This window comes from Lithobates pipiens, unplaced genomic scaffold (genome assembly GCF_037356315.1).
Source record: "Lithobates pipiens isolate NorthernLeopardFrog02 unplaced genomic scaffold, aLitPip1_a1.2 Scaffold_19, whole genome shotgun sequence".
Lineage (NCBI taxonomy): Eukaryota > Metazoa > Chordata > Amphibia > Anura > Ranidae > Lithobates > Lithobates pipiens.
This window is the reverse complement of record NW_027507764.1, coordinates 106,094,110-106,110,536: the sequence shown is the minus strand read 5'-3', so window position 1 is coordinate 106,110,536 and position 16,427 is coordinate 106,094,110. Positions and strand designations below refer to the sequence as shown.

Below are 16,427 nucleotides of genomic sequence, written 5' to 3'. Positions count from 1 at the left end.
GTGGAGGGGCACCACAAGGAGATTGGGGGAGGATATTTGTGTTGAGAGGGGGATTTGGGGGGGGGCAGGGGGTAAGAATTGTTCTAGGAGAGGGAATTTGGGGAGGTGGGTTAGGAGTGATGATTTGGGGGGATTTATGTTGGGAAGGGGGATGGGTGAAGGAGATTTGTGCTAGGAGGGAGGATGTGTGCTAGAAAGGGTAATATGGGAAGGGTATTTGTGCTTAGATCAGACATTTTTTGTTTGGGGGGGGTTAGGCTAGTAGGGATGTTTGGAGGGGATTTGTGCTGGGGGGGATTTGGAGTGAGGGGAGAGGATTTGTGCTTGGAGGGGAAATTTGAGGGGTAAAGGTGAGAGAGAGGATTTGAGCTGGGGAGGGCAAGGGTTTGTGCCAGGAGGGGAGATTTTCAGCAAGGGGGTGGATTTGTACTGGAAGGAAGGGGGGATTTATGCTTAGGGGGAGCATGAAGATTAGTGGTCAACTTTTGTATTTTTGCTGACACATAATCATACATCTTGGGGGGGGGGGGGCGCTACTTGATATGTTCACCCTGGGCTCTAGAAGACCTTGTCCCAGCACTGGTTGTACGTGGTAAACAGTGGTATTTGTATTTACAGGCACATGCACAGGTATTTCCTGATTATGCAAATTTCTTATTCACCACAGGGGGGGGGGGGTTGATAGGTGTGCGCCTGTAAAAATACTTATGGGCAGAATTATGCAACATCTGGGGCTCAGTTAAAGTAGGCATATTTTATACTGCATTCTCAAAGGGATAATATTTTCTGTGCAGAAAAGAGGAGATGTCAAATGATTTTCCAGGCTGCACTACTTTTTTTCTTTTTTTTTTTTAACATGCCAACATATTTATAGGTTACATCTGTTCCCAGCTCTGCTAGAACAGTTTAAGCTAGAGCTGAATAAAGTTAATGAAGCCTTACCATCCCTTTCACTTGTGTTTCCAGATGAACATGTGTTTAGGGGGAAGCAGAAAGATGGGAACCAGAAATACTTGATCAGTATGTGAATTCCATCATACGGTCTATTTTTTTTTTTCCAGTTCTATCTGTGATTGCTGATAATTACTTCTGTCTATTTTGCATTTTGTCAGCATGCCATATGGATCGCTGATGTGAGCTATATTTCAAAAAATCAAACACTTCCACACCGTATCCTTCCCAAAGTGACAAATGCCTTCAACAGATCAGAAGTATAGTGACAATGCCTAAACCCACCTAAACCCGCAACTCCAATTTCACAGAGAAAAAATAAAATAAAAATTAATAATAATTAAAAAAAAGTATAGTGCCAGATCATCCATGTATACATTGTGAGGATTTTAGCAAACTTTATTCAGATACATACCTGCTTCCATTCCGGAGACACAGATGTAGGTCTTGCTATAATCATTTTTACATTGACTGTTAAAGTATAACTAAAGGCAAAACATTTTTTTTTTTTGTATTCGCTAGAGTGGAGAGAGATTGAAACCCCTGTCAGTTTTTACTGCTGCCTGTGCCCCTGTTAAGGAGATTCACCTTCTGCATTTGCCCTGTTTACCTTTATCATTGAAAGCAAAAGAGAAGAGAAAAAAACCCCCACAAATTCTGGGTTGTCCCCAGAAAAGTAATAGAGGGGGAATCTTTCAATGGGGACACTAGTTCTAGTGACCTGGGAATCCCCAAGGGATTCCCCTAATTTTCAGGAATTTCCATTCACTTCCTGTTCTGGCTATGGGACGGAACTGAAGTGAAGTCTCCCCAATGGGATATAGATGGCAAGAAATAAACTGACAGGGTTCTAACCCTCATTTTACTTTATTCAAAATTACTAAAAAATGTTGCCTATGGTTCTACTTTAGGTATTTTGTTTTACTATGATCTGCAGCCGCTTTATGACTAATTGGATTAACCATGTCTTACTAGAGATGAAACTACTTTTGAGGGGACACTTTACATTTTATCCTAAATTCTGTGGCAAGATCTGAAGGGGAAAAAAGTGATTTTTGAATCATTCTCTGTGTTAATTGAAGAACCCAGCAGAATCTTTAATTTATGACCAATGGGTTATTACACCACCTGCAGGAATAGACCATAAAAAGGTACAACAAACAAAAAAAACACCCCATCCATCTGCAACCCACAGCTCATTTGTTAGCCAGCAGTAAATGGGCACAAAATAGACAAAAACAAACCTCAAAGAATGCAGGGGAAAGCATATTTTGGCAAGTACAAAAATCGGATTTTCTCTTCTGTTCAATGAAGGACACAGCCATATCTTTAGATTTTGACCAACTGGATGTCTCAAAGCAGTGCCAGAGCCTGGAAGGGTGAGCTCAGAGATTTTCAACCAACAAATTACAGAAGTAGGAACCACACCCCAGCAGAAATCAAACCGCAGCAATGTCAACTGGTAAAAGTGTGAACAGACAACCACGAAGCCGCCTTGTAAACCTGAGAATCAGATGCAGTGATGAAAAGCCCTGGACACATTCAGAGCCCTTGCAGAATGACCAATATAGGGAAATGGAAGTTCCTTACCCAAGGAGGAATAAACAGTACTATAGTATTCTCCTGTGGTCAATGGTGGTGTAATGGAAATAGATATGTAGGAGGTTCTTTGTAATTCATAAAAAAGCACTGGTTTTGCTGCTCTTCTAGGGTCGGGAGAGGAACCGAATAGAACCACTGTAAAACAAAGAGAAGAGGGCGTGCACCAGCCTCGAGCATTACCCAAGTGGTATCTTTAATAGTATATAAAAAGAAAGTACAGTATACTCACAAACATATTCAAGTCAAAAGCATTTCACAGTCCACAGTAGACGCACAACAACCAGATCTCTGAGACTATTCCCAACAGCTCAGAGGACCTTCCAGCAAGTAAAGAAAGTAGCGGGAAGGCATAGCATCTTTTGAAATGCCAGCTCTGTGTTAGGGCATCTACCCCCGTTCATTTTTCCACCTGTTTAGTGAGAAAAAACACAGGGTTTTTTTGCATTGTCCCTTGATGTGAAGAGGTCCACTTCCAGGGGTCCCCATCTTTTGGATATAAGGCTGAAGACCTCCTGGTTGGGTACTCAATCGCCCTCTCTCATCTGCTTTCTGCTGAGAAAGTCTGCCACCACATTATTTTCCCCTCTTAGAAACACCACCGATAGGGAGAGTGCATTGGCCTTGGACCAGTTCAGGACTTCTGTTGCTAGGGCTAACAGGATTCCGCTCCTCGTGCAGCCTTGCTTGTTTACGTAAGCGACGATAGATGAGTTGTCTGAGTGTACTTGAATGTGGTGGCCCTGCAGTTCCCTCCTGAAGGCTCTGAGTGCCAACTTGACGGCTTTTAGTTCCTTCCAATTTAATGACCTTTTGAGCTCCTCGTCTCTCCAGGTGCCCTGTGCCAGTAGGGTTCCCAAGTGTGTGCCCCAGCCTTAGTGTCTGTGGTTACCACCCTGGAGACCGGATGAGCCACAGATGCCCCTGCGACAGGTTTACTGTTCTCCTCCACCACCAGAGGGATCTTTTTACCTGAGGAGGAACACATAGTATGGTGTCTAATGACTCCTGACTGTGATCCCACACTTTTAGGATAAAGGCTTGCAGGGGCCGAAAATGTAGCCCTGCCCACTGAACTGCTGGAATAGTTGACGATAGCAGATCGAGTTGACATTGCTGGCCCTATAGAGACCTGCTGGTTGTTTTGGAGAGAGGCTACTGCCTTGTACAATTTCTGTATATTTTCTTGTGGGAGAAAAACTCTCAACTGAGTGGAGTCTAGCAGGTACCCTAGATAGATAATGCGCTGAGATGGAATCAAGCTGGACTTTTCCAGGTTTAGCAGCCACCCCACAGCCTTGTCAGGGTTTCCTTTGTCAGATCCAGATCTCTGGTTAGCTGTTCTGGAGATACTGCAAAGAGGAGCGGGTCATATAGATATGCAATAATTGAGACTTTTTTGAGTCACAGAAAGGCCATGGCTTCTGCCATGACCTTTGTGAATATTCCGGGTGACGAGGATAGGCCAAATGGAAGTGCTCAAAACTGTAGATGAATTGTTTCTCCTATGTTCACCGCTAGACAGAGAAACCTCTGGAAAGCCTCCACAATAGGGACATGGGGGTAGGCGTCCTTGAGATCTAGTGACATCATGTAAAAGTCCTGCGGTAGCAAGGCTCTGACTGTAAAGATCGATTAAATCCGGAACCTCTTGTAGGAAATCGACCGGTTCAGGTGTCTTAAGTTCAGGATCAATCTGTATTTTCCTGAGGGCTTTTTTACTACAAAAATGTATGAATAAAAGCCCTCCCCTTTTGGAACTCTGCGAACCACGTTCTGTTCCTCTACATCCTTTAATGCCCCCAGTAGGGCCCCGGTGTTTGCCACACACCTGGGAAGGTGTGTGACAAGGAGTCTTCGTGGGGATGGTCTTGTAAATTCTAGGTGGTACCACCGTCCTTATGATCCCCAGGATAAATTAACTGGGGGAATCTGCTTGTCACTGCAGGAGGAAGGCCCCCAGTGTTCCTCCCACTGTGTTTGGAGGGTCATTGGCTTTTTTGGGGCTGTTCAGGACAACAAAAAATCATGCCTCCCCTGGCCCTTTGGCCACAGGTTTTCTTTTCCCCCCTCCAGCTTGGGGGGTCCCCTTTGCTTCTGTGGACAAAACCCTTGTCTGAACTGGGGGTTTACATTTCACCAGGAAGGATTTATGCTTGTCTGCTGTGTGGTCTAGCACAACTTCTAAACCTGGGCCAAACATTAGCTCTCCCATCAGTGGGATCCCGTATAGTTTTACCTTAGAGCAGGGGTCTCAAAGTGGCAGCCCTCCAGCTGTTACAAAACTACATGTCCCATCATGCCTCTGCCTGTGGGAGTCATGCTTGTAATTGTTAGCCCTGCAATGCCTCATGGGACTTGTAGTTTTGCAACAGCTGGAGGGCCACCAATTTGAGACCCCTGCCTTAGAGGCACTATCGCCCGGCCACGTCTTCTGGCCGAGTTGGCTAGAGTTCTGGCCAACATGTGGACAAACTCTGAGGATGCATCTGTTATATATGCCACGCCTCTCAAAATAGTAGGAAAAGATGACAATATAGTTTCCTTTGGCAGTTCCCGCTTCAAAATGGGCCTGAATTTGAGAAAGCCAATGCTCCAGATTACAGGCCACTACAGTGACAGCGATTTTCGGCTTTAAGTTTCCAGGTCTTTTTTTAGGAGGGAATCTATTCTCTTGTCCAGAATATCTGTCAGAACCCCCATGTCCTCGAAGGCCAGATCTGTATGTCTGGAGACCTGGGAGAAGGCAGCGTCCAGTTTGGGGTTCTTATTCCAGATGGACGATGGATCTTCTGAAAACGAGAACTTTCTTTTCAAAGATCTGCAGAAAAAATGTTTCCACTCAGGATCCTGCCTCTCCTCCTTTACCATTTCTACCAGGACTTCATGGATTGGAAAAACCTTTTTCTGTTCTCCCAAGCCCCTGTACATCTGGTTGTGGAGTGTCAGCTTGAATTGCAAGGGTGGTATAAATCACCCCTAAGAGCTCATCTACCTCTTCCAGGGACAGTTTATATGTCAAGGGTTTCCTGGACTCCCCGCCCCGGTCCTCTCCCTCCAATTCCTTCTGGGAACCAGAGGTGACACGATCCGGCTCTTCCCTAGCCTACTCTCTGGAGGCCCCAGTAGATCCATCTGCCGTGGCAGCCGATGAAAAGATGCAGAGCCCTGTGTTTGTTAGGGGTTGTATTTTGAGATGCAGATGAAGGATTAGTAGGAAGCTGAAAACCTTCAAAGATTTGAAAGACTGAAAGGTGGAAGAAAGTTCTTTCACTGAAGCCGCTAACCCCGCTTCCTGCTCTGATGCCCTCTCTCAAACTAAAGCATTTATACAGTCCTTGCACAATACTTTTGTCCAAGATTCCCCTAGGGTGTCCCCTACATGAGGCACACTTTCTCCTAGCGCTATATGAGGATCTTGACTTTTCAGTAGCTTTCTGAAATACAGGCAAGAAAAAAATAAATAACATCATCTTTCCACAAATGATACAACCCCTGGGGAGTGTGCTAGACCCTTTTAACAAGTAAGGATCTGAACAACCCCTCCCCCGACCACCTAGAGGGTGCCCCCCCCCCCCCCCCACTACCAGGAACCATTCGTAGAGGGGTCCACCGTAGCCTACAAAAAAAAAAAAAAAAAAAAAAAAAAGAATTACTAGGTACCCGAAGGCCTAAATATTTTTCTATCCTGGCACTACTGTGAAAAAACCTTCCAGATTTGTGAGTAGATCTTTCAAGTGGCCGGCTTCCTAGGAGGGTCTCAACCACTCTTTCAGAGCATCTCCCTCTCAAGAGCCAGGTGGTCAAATTGAAGAACCCCCAGGGCGACTCCCACAGGAGATCCTGTCTGGGCAGATGTTGTGGAGGGGAAACAGACCATTTCCTCAGAGTAGGAAACCATGTCATTTTTGGCCACCATGAGGCTACCAGGATCAGTGCACTCTGAGTGGGCCAGCTTCTGTAGTACCCAAGGAAGAGGGAAAAAAAACGCTCCATTTTCCTGTTCCCTCTGTTGGTAAAAAGGTCCATCTCTGGCACTCCAAACTGCTGACTTATCTGAAGGAACACGTGTTTCATTCCCCCTGCTGGATGGGCTGTCGGCTTAGAAGTCTTCCACCACATTGGTAGTCCCCTTTATGTGGGCCGCCAATATGGACTGAGCAGTTATTTCAGGCCAACCTAGAACTTCAAAAGCCAAATTTTAGAATTCTACTGGACCTTGTCCCCCCCCCCCCCCTTATGGTTCAGGTAAGAGGCGGTTGCTAAGTTGTCTGATAGGATTTGGACTTCTAGTCCTTGAACCCTGCCTCTGCAAGCCTTCAAATGCCTGACCCACCGCCAGGAACTCCCTGTGGTTGGAGGAGGCCCCTGCTTGGGTCGGGGTCCAGGACCCCTGGGGTTCAGAAGTCCAAGTGAGCACCCCAACCCCAGGTGCTCACATTGGTAATCTTCACTGGGCCCAGTGATGATGCAATGTGAGCCTGTCTTAGCCAAGCCACCACTCAAGGGAGGCCTTCACTTTTGCTGGGATGGAAACCTTCCCATCCAGAATCTCTGCCCCAAGAGGAGAGCAGGAAGAATTGCAGTTCCCTGGCATGGAGCTGTGCCCAGGAACTGCTGGAATGCAGGAGGTCATTAGTCCTAGAACTCTCATAACCTGTCTGCGAGAGCAGTCCCTGGGTTCCCTCCGTGAGGAAACCGACATTGCCACTTTTGCCCCTTTTTCCTCTGGGAGAAAAAGCTTTTGAGACCTTGTATTCACTAAGTATCCCAGGAAGGTTTTTTTTAACTGGGATGCTTCTTCCGGTTCACTATCCGTCCTAGGGTCTCCAAGGTGAGAATCACTTTGTCCACATCTGTTTTCACCTGCTGTAGGGAAGAACTGTAAATTAGGAGATTGCCTAGAGAAGGGACAAGTGCGATCCCCTGAAGATGCAGGTAATCCACTGCCAGGACCTTTGTGAACACCCTTGGGATTGCTGTTAAACCAACGGGGAGAGATTTGAACTGCCAATGTTGTATCCCTTTGTCTGTAAGGACTGCAAACCTTAAAACCCCATACACACTATCAGATTTTTTTGCTGTTTTTTGTCTTCAGCTGTACCAAAACCATGTAGTGCAAGGGCTTGCCTGATTGCATACAAATTGTAACTCCTAAGGTTTGACCTTATATTATATGGTTTTGGTAAATCTGAAGACAAAAACCAGCAGAAAATCTGATAGTGTGTATGGGGCTTAACAGGAACTGATGTTCCAGGGATGTTGGGATGAGGAGGCAAGTGTCCTTTAACTCTATGTAGCCATGAAGGCATCCTTCAACAGATGTTTGCGTATGCTGTATATGCTCTCCATCCAGAAGCTCTTTTGTCGTACAAGCTTGTCTAGTTTCCTGAGGTTTATTATCAGGCAAAATTTCCCTGATGGCTTCTGGATGACAAAAACATGGGAGTAAAATTGCTGCTAGACCCGTTTCAGTGGTACAGGGACGATAACCCCCTGGTCTGCCAGATCCTGTTAGTTTTCTAGCAACCCTGCCAACTGATGGCCTATTAGGATGTGAAAGATATAGGGGCTCCCGGAGATCTTCTACCACTGCAGGACAAAGCAAGACCATTTCCCCCCTACCCTGTCGTCACTTGGACTGCTTGTTGGGGTCTTTGGGTCCAGAAAAGTGAAGACCACCCTTCTATTCCATTTTCCCATCTTCTCTTTGAGTCCTTTTTGAAAATTAATTGGCCCTAGTTAGGGGGGCCACAAAAAATGTCCTCTTCCCCTTTCTTGGCTCTTACCTGGAACTTCTTCCCCTTTTCCGTGGACCGTGAAAGCACCTGAACCACACCAGGGCCAAAAAACAGGGAATCCCTCAAAGGGCAACCCACAAAAACATGACTTGGACATATGGTCCCCTTCCCATGACTTGACCCAGACGGCCCTCCTCCATTCTGCTGGCTTAGCTCTGGTCCTGACAGTTTCTACTGCCGCATCTGCTAAGTATGTCACAGCTTTAAAACAAACTATGAGGATCTTTGCGAGCTACCTTTTATAAAGGTAAAAATAAAAATATTTGGTGCGTAGTGATGATCGACAGCTGCTAGAACTAATCACATCTCGTAAAGCCGTGTGAAAACCATATAAATTAAAAATTACTATGCTGCGCTTTCTCCCGATATTCTTTCCAATTAAATTAAGGTGCCAATATTGCAATAATGAAGCGATCTAACCATCTTCTACCAACTTCAGGTCTAAACAAAAAATAACAAACGTCAATCAAGAACTGAGGTGCAGGGGGAAGGGAGGGGCCTTTTAACCTCATGTGTTGATTGCGTTTCCTGTCATTAGGACCAGTCATCTCTCAGGTGTGCCATCCTGGAAGAGGACTAGAGAAAATTTTTAGACAGTGTATGTGGTTTTTCATTCAGAAATTACATTCATTTTAAAACTGAATGTTAAAAGCAAGAGAAACTTTCAAACGACATTCTTTTTCAGCGAATGTACAAATTTTTTTTCATATGAATATTCTCGTCTGAAAATAAATACATGTATGGCCAGAATAAGGCTCGGTTCACACCTATCCAGTTTGCTTTTAAACAATTTCAGTGCTTTTTGCTGTGTGTTGTGTTTTTGCACACACAATTTTGCTGCGATTTGCGTTTTGCATGTTTTACTTTTTTTTTTGGCTAGTTTGTGGTTGGGCAGATTGAAAAAAGACACAGTGCATGCTTTTCTGCAGCTTCTCTATTGAACCAAAAAAAAAAAAAAAAAAAGCACCGTTTTGCATTGAAAAAAGTCCTTGACCCTTTCCAAATAACCAGTGGCTGAAAAAAAGCATAGATGTGAACGTGTCCCATAGGAAACCATTTTAAATAAACTGTAGTGCATTTCCACATAGGTGTGAACCAGGCCTAAGACGTTTAGTAGCAGCAGCATGATGTTTTATGTATCATCTGTCATAACGGGGTTAAAATTGACCTTTTATAGCACAAAAAGAGCAGATAATCGCTACTATAAAGGGGTTAATTTATACTATGAAAAAGTGAAAGTAATAATATAGATTGCTTGTATGTATATATATATATATATATATATATATATATATATATATATATATATATATAAAATAATAAATACACCCAGAAGTAGGATATATGGGCATTTTAACTAGGAGTCAGACATGAAGCTATATGAAGGGTGGAAGGGAGATTTCAATCTTTTATATTAAAAGTAGTACTAAAAGCTGGACTTCTCTCATGGGTATGATCATTTACTGATGATTTACTTTAAAATGTAATGTCTTATATATTGCCGCCAGTCTATCAAACCTTCACCTTCTCTGGGTTCAGATGCTGATTTACCCTGCAGAGAGTCTTTAAAGTGATTTTTTTTAACCAGTTCCCGACCGGCGCACGCCGATGTACGTCGGCAGAATGGCAGGAGCAGGCATATTGGCGTACAGGTACATCCATTTTTAAATGCCACCCTGCCATCGCGTGCCGGGTAGGGACCCCTGTGAGTCCGGTCGCGGGCCCCGCGGGGATACCCATGATCATCTCACGGGGCGGCTGAACGAGGAGATGCCGTTGTAAACAGCATCCCCCCGTTCTGCCTAGCAACAAGTGACGCTGATCTCTGCTCCATGTGATTGGAGCAGAGATTAGTGTTCACTAACACAAAGCCCAGCCCCCCAGTTAGTAACACGCCCCTAGGAACACTTAACCCCTACACTGCCACCCCCTTGTTAACCCCTTGACTGCCAGTGTCATTTCCTCACATGACTGGGCTATTAATATTCCTGGCTATGCACTCTTTCGGAAAGACAGAGTAAAAAGGAAAGGTGGAGGGGTCTGTCTGTATGTGAGAAGTGATCTCAAAGCGAGTGAGAAAGAGGACCTGGTGGACGGAGAGTGTGATGAGTCTGAGGCATTATGGGTGGAACTGCATACAGATGTGCATAGTTCAAAGTTAATCACTGGAGTTTGTTATAGACCACCCAATGTTAATGAGGAGGTGGAGACTCAGCTCCTTGCACAGATAGAAAGGGCTGGGACAGTGATAATAATAGGGGATTTTAACTACCCAGAAATTGACTGGGGTAATAGCACTGCTGGGACAGTTAAAGGGCAAAAATTTGTAAACCTATTACAGGACAATTTTATGGTCCAGTTTATTGAGGCCCCAAATAGGAATGATGCTCTGTTGGGCCTGGTAATCTCAAACCATGCAGAACGTATTACTAATGTTCAGATAAAGGAACATCTGGGTAGCAGTGACCATAACATGATTTCATTTGATGTTAGCTGTAAGCAAAAATCACATACGGGAAAGATAAAAACACTTAATTTCAAGAGAGCAAATTTTCCAAGGATGAGGGCTGCTCTCCAGGACTTAGACTGGGAGAGAATATTGGCACCAATGGGCACAGAACAGAAATGGGAATTCTTCAAAAAGACTGTTTGTGATCTCACGGCAAAGTATATTCCCATGGGCAATAAGTTTAAAAGGTTAAAAATAAAACCCGATGTGGCTCACGGCCAAAGTTAAAAAAAGCTATAAAATATAAAAAAAGAGCTTTTAAAAAATATAAAAATGAAGGAATGCTAGTGTCATTTAAATGTTACAAAGAATATAACAGAATATGTAAAAAGGAAATCAAGGATGCAAAAATTCAAAATGAAAGACAGATTGCAAAAGATAGTAGGACAAACCGCAAAAAATTCTTCAAATATATTAATAGTAAAAAGGTTAAGTCTGAGCATGTAGGCCCTTTGCAAAATAATCTGGAGTGGGTGACTGGGGACAAAGAGAAGGCTAACTTATTAAATACTTTCTTCAGCTCTGTGTATACAAAGGAGCATGGGGGAGCTCATGTCCATAATGGGGGTGGTACTGACGCAGCCCCAAATCCACAATGGCTCAAAAGTGATATGGTCCAGAAATATTTGGACAGAATAAAGGTGGATAAAGCACATGGACCTGATGGCATTCACCCACGGATCCTAAAAGAATTGAGCTCTGTAATTTCAAAGCCATTGTATCTAATTTTTAGGGACTGGATTGGCGCAGGGCCAATGTGGTGCCTATATTTAAAAAGGGAACAAAGTCTTTACCAAGTAATTATAGACCCGTTAGTTTAACTTCTATAGTTGGGAAGATACTGGAGGGATTAATAAAAGACCACATAGATGAGTTCTTGCAGGAAAAAAATATTTTGAGCAACAGACAGCATGGATTCATGAAAGACAGAAGTTGTCAGACAAACCTGATTTCTTTTTATGAGTAGGTAAGTAAAACCTTGGACAGAGGGGTGGCGGTGGACGTGATATATTTGGATTTTGCAAAAGCGTTTGATACAGTTCCGCACACACTGCTCATGTGTAAGGTAAAGTCTACAGGTTTGGAAATATCAGTTTGTAAATGGATAGAAAACTGGCTAAAAGACAGAATTCAGAGAGTAGTGGTTAATGATTCTTACTCTGAATGGTCTAAGGTTATCAGTGGTGTACCCCAAGGTTCAGTGTTGGGACCCTTACTTTTTAATATCTTTATAAATGATATTGGGTCTGGGATCAAAAGTAACATATCCGTGTTTGCAGATGACACCAAGCTATGCAGTGGAATAACGTCCTTACAGGATGTCTCCAATTTACAAGCCGACCTCAATGCTCTGTCTAATTGGGCGACTATGTGGCAGGTGAGGTTTAATGTTGAGAAATGTAAAGTTATGCACTTGGGGGCTAAGAATATGCATGCATCATACATGCTAGGGGGAGTACAACTGGGGGAATCCATAGTGGAGAAGGATCTGGGGGTTTTGGTAGATCATAAGCTCAATAATAGCATGCAATGCCAAGCTGCGGTTTCCAAATCGAGCAAAGTCCTTTCCTGTATTAAGAGAGGTATGTACTCCAGAGAGAGAGATATCATTTTGCCCCTGTTCAAATCATTAGTAAGACCTCATCTGGAATATGCATCAGTTTTGGGCACCAGTTCTCAAAAAGGATATCGGTGAACTGGAGAAAGTGCAGAGAAGTGCAACCAAACTGATAAGAGGCATGGAGGAACTCAGCTATGAGGAAAGATTAGAGGAACTGAATTTATTCACTCTTGATAAGAGGAGATTAAGGGGGGATATGATCAACCTGTACAAATATATAAGGGATCCATACAGGGAACTTGGTGTCGAGTTATTCACTTTACAGTCAAAGAGGACAAGGGGGCACTCTTTACGTCTAGAGGAAAAGAGATTTCATCTCCAAATACGGATAGGTTTCTTCACAGTAAGAGCTGTGAAAATGTGCAATAGACTCCCTGCAGAGGTGGTTATGGCCAGCTCAGTGGATTGCTTTAAGAAAGGCCTGGATTATTTCCTAAGTGTACATAATATAACTGGGTACTAACATTTATAGGTAAAGTAGATCTGGGGGAAAATCCGATTGCCTCTCGGGGGATCAGGAAGGAATTTTTTCCCCTTCTTTAGCAAATTGGATCATGCTCTGCTGGGGTTTTTTGCCTTCCTCTGGATCAACTGTGGGTATAGAATTGGGTATACGGGCAAGTATGATATTTATTATATAATTTTATTTTTTTATTTTTTATTTTTTTTGTGGTTGAACTGGATGGACTTGTGTCTTTTTTCAACCTGACTAACTATGTAACTATATTTACACAGGAATCAATGCATTTGTATAGCATTGATTGCTGTATAAAAGACAATGGTCCCAAAAATGTGTAAAAATTGTCCGATGTGTCCGCCATAATGTCGCAGTCACAATAAAAATCGCTGATCGCCACCATTACTAGTAAAAAAAAAAAAAAAAAAAAAAAATTATTAATAAAAATGCCATAAAACTATCCCCCATTTTGTAAACGCTATAACTTTTGCGCAAACCAATCAATAAATCGCTTATTGCAATTTTTTTTAACAAAAATATGTAAAAGAATACGTATCGGCCTAAACGGAGGGAAAAAAATGTTTTTTTATATATTTTTGGGGGCTATTTATTATAACAAAAAGTAAAAAAATTGTGCGTTTTTTTTCAAAATTGTCGCTCCATTTTTGTTTATAGCGCAAAAAATAAAAACCGCAGGGGTGATCAAATACCACCAAAAGAAAGCTCTATTTGTGGGGAAAAAAAGGACGTCAATCTCGTTTGGGAGCCACGTCGCACGACCACGCAATTGTCAGTTAACGCGACGCAGTGCCGAATCGCAAAAATTGGTCTGGTCTTAAGCCAGCAAAATGGTCCAGTCTGAAAGTGGTTAAACAAACATGTTATACTTATCTGCTCTGTGTAATGGTTTTCAACAGAGCAGCCAATTCTCCTCTTCTGGAGTCCTCCACCGATGCTTCTGGCTCCCCTTGCCTTTAGAGTGCTCTAATAGCAAGCTGCAAAGTATAGCATAGTGCCCCTATAGCAGGGATATGCAATTAGCAGACCCTCCAGCTGTTGCAAAACTACAAGTCCCATCATACCTCTGGCTGTCAGAGTCTTGCTATGTCTCATGGGAGTTGTAGTTCTGCAGCAGCTGGAGGTCCGCTAATTGCATATCCCTGCCCTATAGCAAGTTAAGAAAAATAAATATGCCTTTAGAACCATTTACTTCCTGCCCAGGACTATATGTCCCATGAGGCATTGCACCTCACACATTTGCAAGTTCTTAGGCACTTACTAAGATGTACGGATGGCGTACTGAGCTGTATGTGTGCTTCATTGTATTTGCTGATGTGTGAACATTCTGTATGCCAGCCAACTAATCTAGCCAATACAAGCTCTATTTAGGAAGACATAGGTGGACTAGTATTACAATTAAATTAGTGCTCTTTATTAATGTTAAAAAAAAGACACACACACATACTAATAAAGTCATTCCAATGGGACTCTGGCCAGAATTATAAAAATACTCCAGGTCAAAAGGCATTACATTTAGAATATGTCGCAAAGCAAAAATTATGACCAATTACAAACTGAGCCAGACACAGCATTCATGAATATATTTTTATATTTACAAAGATGCTTACTAAACAGTTATTTAATTGTACATTACATTTTACTAGACTCCCAGGAGTTTGTGTTCTGCAATATTAAATATATAAAAAAAATGCTGGTTAGAGATATTCAAAACTTTGTACAAAATAAAATGTCGGTGCTCATTTATGGTTTCAGAAGCTGATCTAAGGTCCTCATTGATGATTCATATATAGCTCTGTAAAAAGATAAAAATATGCTTACATTAATATATTGTGTTTGTTAAGAGGTTCAAGGTATATTACAAAAACATGAATGGCAGTTTAAAAGGCATACAATGCTGTGAAGGAAAAGGGTAATTTAGCGCCACAGAATTTCACAATGATGTAAAACTCTCCTACAACCTAGACAAAGAAATCACATACAGTAGCTCACAAAAGTGAGTACACCCCTCACATATTTGTAAATATTTTATCTTTTCATGTGACAACACTGAAGAAATGACACTTTGCTACAATGTAAAGTAGTGAGTGTACAGCTTGTATAACAGTGCAAATTTGCTGTCCCCTCAAAATAACTCAACACACAGCCATTAATGTCTAAACCACTGGCAACAAAAGTGAGTACACCCCTAAGTGAAAATGTCCATATTGTGCCCAATTAGCCATTTTCCCTCCCGGTGTAATGGGTCTCATTCGTTTTACAAGGTCTTAGGTGTGAATGGGGAGCAGGTGTGTAAAATTTGGTGTTATCGCTCCCACTCTCTCATACTGGTCATTGGAACTTCAACATGGCACCTCATGGCAAAGAACTCTGAGGATCTGAAAAAAAAAAAATTGTTGCTCTACATAAAGATGGCCTAGGCTATAAGAAGATTGCCAAGACGATTAAACTGAGCTGCAGCATGGTGGCTATGGTCATACATTGGTTTAGAAGGACAGGTTCAACTCAGAACAGGCCTCCCCATGGTCGACCAAAGAATTTGAGTGCACATGCTCAGCGTCATATCCAGAGGTTGTCTTTGGACAATATACGTATGTATGAGTGCTGCCTGCATTGCCACAGAGGATGAAGGGGAGGCTCAGCCTGTCAGTGGTCAGACCAAACGTTGCACACTCCATCAAATTGGTCTGCATGGCTGTTGTCCCAGAAGGAAGCTTCTTCTTAAGATGATGCACAAGACAGCCCACAAACAGCTTGCTGAAGACAAACAGACTAAGGACATGGATTACTGGACCATGTCCTGTGGTCTGAGGGGATCAAGATAAACTTATTTGGTTCAGATGGTGTCAAGCGTGTGTGGCGGCAACCAGGTGAAGAGTACAAAGACAAGTGTGTCTTGCCTACAGTCAAGCATGGTGGTGGGAGTGTCATGATCTGGGGCTGCATGAGTGCTGCCGTCACTGGGGAGCTACAGTTCATTGAGGGAACCATGAATGCCAACATGTGCTATGATATACTGAAGCAGAGCATGATCCCCTCCCTTTGGAGACTGGGCCACAGGGCAACACAATGACCCCAAGTACACTTCCAAAATGACCACTGCCTTGCTAAAGTAGCTGAAGGTAAACCTTAATGAGCATCTGTGGGGCATCCTCAAAACGGAAGGTGGAGGAGCACAAGAAGGAGAGGGGGAGGGGGAGAGAGGGAGAAGGAGAAGGAGAGGGGGAGAGAGGGAGAAGGAGAAGGAGAGGGGGAGAGAGGGAGAAGGAGAAGGAGAGGGGGAGAGAGGGAGAAGGAGAAGGAGAGGGGGAGAGAGGGAGAAGGAGAAGGAGAGGGGGAGAGAGGGAGAAGGAGAAGGAGAGGGGGAGAGAGGGAGAAGGAGAAGGAGAGGGGGAGAGAGGGAGAAGGAGAAGGAGAGGGGGAGAGAGGGAGAAGGAGAAGGAGAGGGGGAGAGAGGGAGAAGGAGAAGGA

General features: G+C 43.3%; 1 protein-coding gene across 1 annotated transcript in view; it reads right to left on the bottom strand.

The window, feature by feature from the left end:
• Positions 1-14,529: 14,529 nt before the first annotated feature.
• NCAPG2 (non-SMC condensin II complex subunit G2) overlaps positions 14,530-16,427 on the bottom strand; it is a 95,811-nt gene continuing 93,913 nt past the window's right edge. The window contains exon 27 of the mRNA XM_077491141.1: positions 14,530-14,751. Within this exon, the coding sequence (XP_077347267.1) occupies positions 14,700-14,751 (52 nt within the window). The 3' untranslated portion in view covers positions 14,530-14,699. The remainder of the gene's footprint in view (positions 14,752-16,427) is intronic.